Source organism: Lupinus angustifolius, chromosome LG08 (assembly GCF_001865875.1).
Source record: "Lupinus angustifolius cultivar Tanjil chromosome LG08, LupAngTanjil_v1.0, whole genome shotgun sequence".
Taxonomy (NCBI): Eukaryota; Viridiplantae; Streptophyta; class Magnoliopsida; order Fabales; family Fabaceae; genus Lupinus; species Lupinus angustifolius.
Window position 1 is genome coordinate 10,026,483 of NC_032016.1, and position 11,054 is coordinate 10,037,536.

At 32.6% G+C, this 11,054-nt stretch overlaps 2 protein-coding genes across 6 annotated transcripts; both read right to left on the reverse strand.

Annotated features, from left to right (window-relative positions):
* LOC109354644 (dihydrodipicolinate reductase-like protein CRR1, chloroplastic) lies at nucleotides 20–2,701 on the reverse strand. Of its 3 annotated transcripts, XM_019597280.1 has the most exons (10): nucleotides 2,522–2,700; nucleotides 2,300–2,422; nucleotides 2,145–2,219; nucleotides 1,997–2,062; nucleotides 1,360–1,455; nucleotides 1,034–1,150; nucleotides 676–768; nucleotides 470–568; nucleotides 295–381; nucleotides 20–195 (listed from the first exon to the last, which is right to left on the reverse strand). In XM_019597280.1, the coding sequence occupies exons 1-10, from the start codon at nucleotides 2,636–2,638 to the stop codon at nucleotides 163–165; spliced, it is 906 nt and encodes a 301-aa protein (XP_019452825.1). In that variant the 5' UTR covers nucleotides 2,639–2,700; the 3' UTR covers nucleotides 20–162. The 3 variants fall into 3 exon arrangements, with proteins under 3 accessions (XP_019452825.1, XP_019452826.1, XP_019452827.1); XM_019597281.1 differs by lacking the exon at nucleotides 1,997–2,062 and having other exon boundaries at nucleotides 2,522–2,701; XM_019597282.1 differs by lacking the exon at nucleotides 1,360–1,455 and having other exon boundaries at nucleotides 2,522–2,701.
* LOC109354643 (serine/arginine-rich splicing factor RS40-like) lies at nucleotides 3,315–7,133 on the reverse strand. 3 transcript variants are annotated; one of them, XM_019597279.1, is made up of 7 exons: nucleotides 7,117–7,133; nucleotides 6,973–7,012; nucleotides 6,333–6,443; nucleotides 4,754–4,866; nucleotides 4,414–4,652; nucleotides 3,706–4,323; nucleotides 3,315–3,587 (listed from the first exon to the last, which is right to left on the reverse strand). In XM_019597279.1, the coding sequence occupies exons 3-7, from the start codon at nucleotides 6,436–6,438 to the stop codon at nucleotides 3,563–3,565; spliced, it is 1,101 nt and encodes a 366-aa protein (XP_019452824.1). In that variant the 5' UTR covers nucleotides 6,439–6,443; nucleotides 6,973–7,012; nucleotides 7,117–7,133; the 3' UTR covers nucleotides 3,315–3,562. The 3 variants fall into 3 exon arrangements, with proteins under 3 accessions (XP_019452824.1, XP_019452821.1, XP_019452823.1); XM_019597276.1 differs by lacking the exon at nucleotides 7,117–7,133 and having other exon boundaries at nucleotides 6,333–6,442; XM_019597278.1 differs by lacking the exons at nucleotides 6,973–7,012; nucleotides 7,117–7,133 and adding an exon at nucleotides 5,096–5,431.

Sequence of the window (11,054 nt, forward strand, 5' to 3'; positions counted from 1 at the left end):
CGGATGATAGAAACCATTGACAAGGATCAAAACAATCCGGACTAACAAATTCAGCTTCAAACAATTCAATGAAATGATTCTAATCCTCTTTTCTTTCTTCTATTCAAACAACATGAGGTCATAGTATTTTACAAGGAGATTGAAGAGGTAAATTATTTAATTCTACAAAAACTTCTCCAAGCCATATACCAAATTCTGCAACATGATTAATAAAATAATGAATTAATCAAAGCCAAAGCAGAATGATATACATAATTGAATCAAAAGCTGAGATTTGTAGGCAATATATGATACCTTTAGGCGCACAACTTTTCTAATGGCTAATAGCAAGCCTGGCATGAGACACTGCACATCTGTGATGTCATGCTTGATAGAGTAAACCTGATTCAGTTAACCAGCATTACGTACATCACTACATTTCCTAGCAAATGTAGAATCAAATTAGTGGGTACATGATATAGTCACATACCTCTCCTGGACCAGAGAAGTGAACTGTTGTACTAGAAGGAAGCCCTGGAAGGATCAGGCTGTGCACCCGAATCCCATCTCCTAGAACTTGACCCCTTGCCTTGTGTGACAAACAAATATGTATCTAGGTTATATATCTAGACATGTTTGTATCTGCTTTTATATCATCATTAATGTTCTCTAAACTGAAACTCTATTTAAGCTTACCAAGACATCTGTTGAAGAATCTTGTCTGTTATAGATCTGTCCCAGGTTAGAGAGATTATTGGCAATTTGGTTTGCATTTGCTGATGGAAGATCCTGTTCACCAAGGCCAATTCAGGACTTTCATTTTACACTCGAGCTCTTTCAACTTTTTCTTCAAATTATTGGACTTATGCTTGCTAATATTCAGTATATGCTTACAGCTGGTTGCTTATTTTCTCCATGTTATCTTATGTGAGTTATTTCTATCCCTTTTAAGTTTTAACTCGGTAAAATAATGAGAGAATGGAGTGAGAAAACAAAGACACAAAAAACTTGATACTATTTATCATACAACTATAAACAAAATACAATTTCTTACACTTGCGTCATCCTTGGATTCTACAATTTCGACATTGCCGTAATGGAAAGAAGCTGAAATTGCAGCTTGTTGCAGCAATATTGATCCTATGGAAAGGGTTGGTGCAACCAAGACGCCCTGGCATTAAAGTTAATCAAGTGCCACACAAAAAACAAAAGGTTTAGTATGAAGTTTAGCCCAAGGTTGCATCCCATGCTATTCAACATGGATCATGAAATATAGAACAACTAATTAAGCAAGAAAATAGCTCAAGAGAGCAGAAATAAAATAAGTTCACCCCTTGCTCTGTATTGTTCTTATATATGTCTGTCTCACCCCTTGCTCACCATGCTTGCCTTCTCGCAGAATGCTGATAATGCTGCTACGGTGTCTGACTTGATTCGTGGCACATAAACTACACTTTTCATGCCAAATGCTGTTGCCTATTCAAGAATGAAGAATCAATGCTTTAGAAATTAGCATTAAGTGGTACTAGTATCCAAATATAAATTCTAATCTGCAACTATAATTTCAGAGGTTTTGAGATTGGTTCTAGTCTTCCACTGCATCATGGTAATGCAACCTATTTAAGAATTCAACTTTCACAATTGATGTTTTTTATTTTCAAACAAAAAAGTTAAGCAAAAACTGATTGCAGTAACTATCATTTCTCTTAATCTTAGCCAAGAAAACACTAACATTTCTCTTAATCTCATATCTGCTGCATTTAGTTCTTGTTCACAATTTACAGTGTAACATTCAATCTCATATAACATTGTGGTGTTTTATGGTAAAAAATTTCCTTAAGCTTAAGTGACACATTTTCTATCATAGATGATGTATGATGCACTTCATCATTACATCCACTCGCTTGAATCCTGTGGTTTACATCTCCCTCAATTTCCCCGTTGTGTTTATGTTGACCAAAGATACTTAAATTTAGCAGACTTAATCAGTCGCTAGCCATTAGTCAAAGAATCATACCTGCTTTACATTGTCATATACTGTGGAAGGGTCAGTAAAATCAACCACAACTCCTGTTGCCTTGGACTGTAAATTGCCATTGCAAACATCATACAAGACACAAGACAATAAAGGCCAAATTTAATACTATGTTTTCGGTTCACCTTACCTGAGATATAGAACCTAGAACCATAGTGAGGTCATTTATTATAGGTATTTCTAGGGGTTCTTCCAAGCCACAGACCTATCAGAAAATAATATTATGAATATTCAATATCAAGTCCTGATTAATGTAGGCTTTAATGTAACTACAAAAGCAAAAACCTGTCCAATATCTTCCCCAACATGATAAGTATCCACAGCACCAGCCACCTCCATTCCTCTTGCCTTAGTTACAGCTAATATAGCTTCCCTTCCTATTTCCTTGGCTGCTCCATTTATCACAACCTGTTCTCTCCAAAGGGGTGTTGAAAGCAGCACTTAATAATTTCATGTGCACCTAATCCAAGTTATAAAATGTTGGAAGTGCATTTGAAGTTGGTTTACCTTTATATTGCTTTGTGTTGGCTGCACTGAGCAAAAGATGAAGTTTTTGCTTCTGCTTTTGACATTTTGAGAATTGAAGTAGTTGATGGAATGAAATTGGCAGCATAAGGCTACCATGGCTTGCTCAAGCCTCTATGTCTCGAAGAAGATAAGTTTATACATATATTTTGTGACCATATAGTATAAGGTGAATAATATTTTGATAGATAAGGTGTTTTTGTTTTTTATGATATCCTTAATTGGAGTTAAAGTGAATCCTGATAACATGTTTGATAGACATGCCTTTAAATATTTGCAAGTGGACCATATATTATGTATATGCATGCCCCGACTACACTTAACCTTGGACATCTTCTGTTTCATTGCATTGTTAAAAACTTCATTCCTGTAATAAAATATTATTAAGCTCACGCACACAACAAAAAACATATCTCTCGAATTATGTTTTTTCTCTTATATCTCACGCACACAACAACTTGGACTACTTTTCTTTCATACTTCCTATAATTTTATCTTTTTCTTATATGATGCCTGTATTATGTAGGCTGCGTAAGTAGCACATGAACTTAGTTTCAGATCAGTAATTCTCTATTTCGATTATTACCTATGGTAGATTTTTAAGCCTGCAGTTTTATACTGCAAAGATGGGGAAGCAAGGCAATGCTGTGGGTCAGAGGGATGAGTTCCACCAGAATGTCACAGCCAACGAACTTCGACTTTATTGTTATTAAATGAGTACAATTTAGAATCAAAATTGATCATTGTTAAACCATATAATGACATCTACATGAGCAACATCACAGATAATCCATAGAGTCACTATTTTATACTGTAAACAAAGATTCTATAATATTAAGATGACAATGAAGCATTAAAATCTACCTAAATGAATAAAGACTGATATCTTGTCATAGCACATTAAGTTCTAAAGCTTTATCACTACTGCAATGAAGTAATTAGATAAAATTAAATTTAGTCCTGCCATGACCCATTATTACAACAAGTTGACCCTTGTGATCCTTTTCACCCAATGTTTTGAAGTCAGTCTTCTGCAGGGGGGGACTGGCTGCATCATCAGAAATGTACACACAATTAAAACAAGATATCAAATGGATTTAAAGAAGGTTGAAGAAAATAAATAAGCAATAGCACAAGAGTTAAGCAATAAGTAAGTGTTTGCAAACCTGCGGTATCGTTGAAGCTGGGGACTATCAGGCAGAGCATTTGGGCTCCCTCCATATCCATTGTCAGGGCTGATGGCTCCTTCTTCTTCAGGACTATGTTTGAAGCCATGGCCATTTTCAGGACTAGCCGCCTTCTCCAGATCATAAGGACTGCGGCTAGAACCACGACCATTTTGAGGACTTGTTCTCTCACTGCCATCAAGACTTTTATGGGAAGGAGAAATGCTATGGTCATCAGTTCTTACTTGCTCCTTGTGAAAAGGACTGCGGCTGGAGCCACGAACGGGGTCAGAGCCATCCCTCTCTCTTCTATATGGACTAGGGCTTCTACGCCCATAAGCAGGGCTAGCATGCTGCCTTCGAAGGGGGCTTCGGCTTCGGCTTCGGCTACGGCTACGGCCATGACCATAGTCAGGGCTGCTCCTCTCCCTCTTATATGGACTAGGCCCACGGCCATAATCAGGACTATCCCTTTCTCTACGATAAGGACTGGGTGACCGTCTTCCATCACGGCTTCTATTGCGCTGTAGATCATGGCCTCTCTCAGGGCTATATCCATCTCGCCTATCACCATCTTTGACAGAAAATTCAACTGAAATAACTCGATCCAGCAACTTGCTGCACATCACCATTTCAAAAAAAATTATGTTATCATTCAAGCAGTGAGTCAAAATTTGTAACAATTATCAAGGAAATACACTAAATTACCTCATATTTGTAGCTTCCAAAGCTTTGCGAGCATCATCCTCTGATTCATACTCAACAAAAGCAAAATTTCTTCTAATCCTCACATTGACTATCTTACCATACGGCTCAAAGTGCCTCTCCAAGTCCCTTGTTCTGGTATGGTATGTATCAAAATTGATTACAAATAAGGTCTTTGATGGCCTCCCATTCCCTGAAGATCTTCTTGAACTGGGAGCGGGCCTTCTAACACCACGTTCTTGCTGCAACACAGTATGTTAATGGTGATAAAAACATAGCAGGAAACAACAAAAAATGAACATTCTCATACATCACAAGAGAAACAATAGTGAAGTGTAATAACCTTTGTCCATTCCACGCGAAGTCTGCGCCCCTTCCGACCAAATTCTACTCTGTCAAGAGCACGAATTGCAGCCTCAGCATCTCTATCATCTTCCATGTAGATAAAAGCAAATCCTGCAGACAGAGCAAAGTTTTCTCAAATTACGTATTTAATTAAAAGTTATCATAAAACTGAAAAGAGACAATTTGGTCCATTTGTCCAATCACCGAACACTTCACTTCTCATGCGGCAGCTGATCTTTCAGCTATGCACAAACCATCTGAACACTTCCTGCTCGTAAATTAAAATTTTGGAAAACCTTATTTCTATAAACTAATTTGACCAATAGAATTAGTAACAGACCTTGAGTTATAAACAAATTTGTGTCAAGAACAAGAATCCGAAAGTGAATGTCACATGGTAGGTCTATGAAAAGTGAGTGCCTTCTCCGTCAATTGTGCTGCCTCTGCTGCGAGGTTGGCAATATTTTAACCTCGGAACATGTCCCAAATTGAAGGATGGGCAAAAGGCACGATAATTGAGGGGCAAATGTGACTGAGGAATACGTGGAAGGTTGTGGCATGGTGGATCAAATTGAGTGATTCTCCACTAAAAGAAGACAAGCGCCACAGGCAGGAAATAGATTTCTGAAAAGCCCATCCATTAGCTTGGTAATAAATGGATAGTGCCAAAATAATCCTGCGCCAAAGAAAATGTTGAGTATGGGGGTTGATGCGTCAAAAAACATGATTTTTACTTAATGATATCTTGAACCCCCAACAAATGCTCAACAAGGTGCTGCTCATCAAGGTCCAGGTCTTGAAACAGAATCACTAATCTTGGAAGCTACTATGTAGCCACCGAAAACAGGCCATGTTGCCAAACATCTGGAAAATTTTCTGCTGCGCTCCCTTGCTGCTGGATGTCTTACTTGCAAATGTGCAAGGTATGCAATGAATTTGTATTTATATATTATTATTCCCATCTACAACTTACTGTTCTCAACAATAAACCATCTAGGTACTTTTATTGTCAAGTATTTCTTATTTCACAAGTTGAAAGCTTAAATTCTAAATCAACTCACTTATTAATATAAAAAGCCAAAGCTTGTCCCCAGGACAGTTAAAAACTGAGACCCTGTCCCGCCATAACTCATCCTGAAAATCCCTGGAGCAGATATGATAATATGGAAGTTCTATTTACATGTTCCACTTAAATGGATATTGATTCAGCCCTTAGTGTCCAAATTACAAAAAACATGGTTCTTTAATAACTGAATATTTGGTTTGAGCCAAACACAGTATAAACTGGTTTGAAACTCGTGTATTAAAACTACCTATTACTCACAAAATACACTTGTCTGTTCATAAATAATATAGTTTGCTCAACTTAAGAATCACAGATCCTATGTTTTAAAAATTCAATCCTTCCTAACCCATTTAAAAAGTAAAAATCCATAATGTCCAAGTTAATCCTTTAATACCCAGTGCATGATAATTTCCCCAACCAACAATGAAACAGAGAAGGAAAGACTAATGAGACATTCATCTTTAAAAAAATAACTTAGAAAAGAGATATTTAAAAGAGAAATATGACTTACCAGACTTCATATCCACCCTTTCCACCTTCCCATATCGTCTAAAAAGCCGCTCCAGCTCTGACTCTCGGGCATCATATTCAAAATTTCCACAGAAAATAGGCCTCATTTTCCCTAAACACAAGTTGGGAGACATTTAATGTCCACGTTATGCAGGTATAGAGAACCATAAACAAATGATTGCCAAAATTAAGAACAGTGATTGAGTCTTAACTCAAGAATACACTAAACTATTGAAGCTCCTATACATGCTCATTACTTATAGTGCTATGAATATCATATCTGAGAAAATTAAGCATCATGTTCAAATACAAAATTGAGCAAACATCTGCTACATACAAGGCAATGCAAAATAGAAGTATAAAAAGACAGTGATAAATAATCAACACATAACAAAAATCATATTACTATTCTTCGCAGACCAAACCCATAGCTAAAACTGAAAAATACAGCAGATGCATAATTGATGTATTACAAATTGAAGCAAATGCTAGTCCTTTACATATAAAACACAAAACAAAAAAGGATTGAATATAATTCATAGAAGAAAAAAAGGGGTATGCAAAAATAAAATAAAAAATAAGATACTTGGCAGAATAAATCAAGAGAGGGAGTGGTTAGATCTAGGAAAATGGGTCAAAACCTTGAATCGGAAAGCAACAGATGAAAGATATTGGTTTTTCCTGATAATTGAAAAGTGGCAAAAGGAACAATATTTAATAAAGATTAGATGTGAGAAATGAAATTTGTAAATGGGAATTGAAAGAATCAGGTAGCGGTGGATTACCTTTCGCAAGAGAAAAGTGAGAAGTGTTAGAACCCTAGACACAGAAAATCGCAGATATTTTGTGTTTTTGACCAAGACATTGGATAAATATATGTAAGATTCACCCCCTTCTTTTTTTTATTTTGCCGAAATGCCCCTGTAACTTGTCTATTTTCTGAACTATACCTTCTTTTTAAGCGGGGAACAAGGTTGAAAACTTGAAGGTTAAAATAAAAAAGGAAAAATTATACAATTTTTACTTCATTTATCATTCTTTCTTAATTATTATTAACTTTTAAATATAATATAAATTTTTATATTAATAATGCATAAATATTAAAATTAATGGAAAATAAATTATATCCAAAAATTATTATTTTTTTTTTGTAGATTTTGGTATAAAGTAAAAGTTAGATATCTCTTAGTTATGATTAATATTTGATTGGCAAATTATATAAGTTGAAGCTAATATAATAAGAGTGTAATATATTGATAGTGTAAAAAACTTTATACTGTCAGTATATATATATATATATTCTCATATAATAAAACTATATATTCTTATAAATGATTTTTGAAAACCAAATAACCTCAAACAAGCATATTTCTATCTCTTAGAATATATTTGATAAAGGTTATTATGATTTATGAAACTGTTTTTTATAATGAGAAATATTAATAATATAGTCTTCAATATTGATTTTTGTTTTCAAATATATTTTATCTAAAATTGTAAAAACAAAACTCGTTGTAGTACCCTTTACATCGTCACAGGCAGGTAATCGTGTGTCATTTAAAAAGAACTTTTGAGGGAAATAACAGCTATAAAATATTTAGACATCAAATATAATAATTTTCACATGGTTTAAAAGTCATAAAATATTAATCATTGTTAAGTACCTTTTTAAATAGAAAACTTATAAGGTAGTAGTATATTAAATAATATGTATCTTTATCAAATACTATCAAATATTTTTTTTAGTCAAATAATTTCTTTATAATGACAATCATAGATAACAAACTCTAAAGTTAATTATATATACTACAATCAATTTTTAAATAATTAAAATGCACTCTTATTTTTGTAAATGTAATAATACCGTAATCCAATCTTATACTTATGTTTATAATGTACAATATATATAATGGGTCTTAAAAGTTGAAGGATGTAAATGAATATTGATGATTATTGAAGATTTTGTTAAAGAGTTATTGATAAAATTCAAAATACACTTTCTTTTTATCCCTACAAAATCATAAAATACACTTTCTTTTCTTTCCCTTCAAAATATAACTCTCAAATAATTATAAGAAGAAAAACAACATGAACTGAATATTCTCACCATAACAAAAGCATCAAGTATATATTCCTTCTTCATTTACTATTCAATAATATTTAGAAGGAATTACTAGCCTATATTTTCAGGGACAAGATTGGAGAGGAAAGTGCATAGGAAACATAAAGAAAAAATAACACAATAATGGTATTTTTACCCTTGAGTTCAAAAAAGAAAGTAAGAATTAGTCTCTTTCATATTAGAGATGATTGTTTTCCATATTTTTAAGCTTACATTTTTATCCAAATTGATATATAAATGTATTTTTGTAAAACCAATTGCTAAAAATTATTACTTGATTGAAGAGGCTAAGTTTATTACGTTATAAATAACAAATGTGTAGAATCTAAAGTGTTAAGTGACAAAGAATACTTAGAGAGTTTATGTTGAAAATAGTATTTGTGAGTCAAATTCAAAAATATACATATACCTAATAATAAATAGACATTATTAACTTTTTAAAAGCTGTAATCTAATAAGATACACTGAAATCTTGGTACATATTAAATATTATGGTAAAGTTTAGAAAATCAGCCTTTTATTAATAACAAAGCAGCTAAAATTAAAACTTTTAGCTTATTAATTGTCTAGTATGAACTTCCCTTGATAATATTCCTATTTTGTATGTACTCCCAACTTTGACTTTTTCAACTTTGCTTGCAAGTTGAAACTCCTTTACATTTGTTTGATTTTACTTCACCTTCTGAATCTATTTTACTATCTTACACAGTTTAAAAGTAAAAGGAAATTAGACAAGGTGGCATGCAGTATATATTCTTATGTGGATTCAAATTCTTCACCATGGATTATCAAAATCTATTGTTACAAAGCTTATTGTTTTTCATTCATATTATACTCTCATATATTATAAACGCATACATAAATTAAATATGATCATAATTTAATTTCTTCAACTTTATCAAATACACGCTAAATATTGTGAAACACTTATCAATGAAGTTTTCTCTTTGGGTGATTATCTTGTGTTATTTTAATTTTTAAAACTTTATAATTAATAAAAATATTTATTTTAAAAGTAATAAAAATATCCTGAACAATAATTATAAAGTAATTTAAAATATGATATGAACAAAAATAATGTGAAATATAAGTACTCCTCTTATATATTGAAAGTTTTGGGGCAGTATATATGATTATGCTTTCAAAGTATGCAGTAGTGACAAGAAAACGTTACAAATATAAATCATCAACGAAGTTGATTAAAGTGGTAAATATTTAATTGTTTTTAAGTAAGATCTCGAACGTGAATTCTGTCTATAAAATAAATTATTGTGAGAGCTTGTTACATTATACTATAATAATGCTTCATTTGCTTTAGAAAGGAGGATGAAAAGAGAGAGAAAAGTCACGTATGACCCACAATTTTTGTTTCTCTACTTCAACTTTGAAGAGAAAATGGAAAGAAGATTTATTGTTTCGTACATGTCCCAAATTTTGTTGTGCACCAATAACAATAAAACAAAGATAAAAAAATAATTAATATTTAATTTTTTAATTGATATAACATGTTTTTATTATTTTGTGATAAGATTTACAACATTGTTTAAGATAATATATCTCTACTCAAGAAGCTTCATATACACCTTTTTCTTCTATTTATTTTCTTTTTATTTCAAACCAAATAACTTGAAAGTTATTTCTCTCTTTCTAATCTTTTTCTTACCTATTTTTTTCTTCTTACTTTTCTCTTATATCCAAGTCTATTCCTATAAATATGCACCCCTATGCATTGTACTCATTAGGTTCAAAATTTTCACCCACTTTAGGGTTGGCCCCTCATATAAATCTTCTGAAAGTAATACGTTTACAACAAACAAATATGTGTTCGTGTATAATGTATCACCGTTGGGCTTAGGATGAACCAAGGAAATTGGACATGTGGAGCAAATTATTATATTCTGAGTTTTATTTTTATATATTATTACATATAAATGATTGTTTTTATTAAAAATGATATTATTGGCATGTACTAGAAGAGTATGGTCAGTCACGGGAGAAAGGGTAAGTTGTTGGCGACAGGGGAAATTGGGAATGGGACCAGGGAATGTACGAGCATATATAATTGTAGGCCCTACCCTACAGAGTAAGGAACCAATTCCAGATACTGAAAATGATGGCAAAACATGTGGCGTCAAAAAGAGAGAAGAAATATGTGATAGGTTCTTTTGCCTTTTGCTAACAACAGTATAATAATAATCACTTCATTGATTACCCTTTAAATAATTTTGTCAGAATCATTATATGGTTTAAGAATCCTTAATGCTCTTGTCTTCTTCATTTTAATCTGTCAATGTAATACACAACTTTATAATGCACCCTGGATTCTTCTCGGAATCCTAAGGCTTGTTGAAGCTTGAAAAATGGTCAAAACAAAAAGATATTTTTTACTTTTTCTATATTATAATTCCGTAGAAATAGAAAGTTAGATCCCATTCATAATTAAGATAATATAGACTAAAAATGCAAAGTTACTATTAAAATTATGGGTTTTGAGTTTATATTAAACAACCCAAAAGTGGAAGTAACCTCGGACAGTAATATACTGAAGTAAGTAAAGAAATGTGTTGTAGCTAAAAATATGTTTGGAGGGGATATATATAT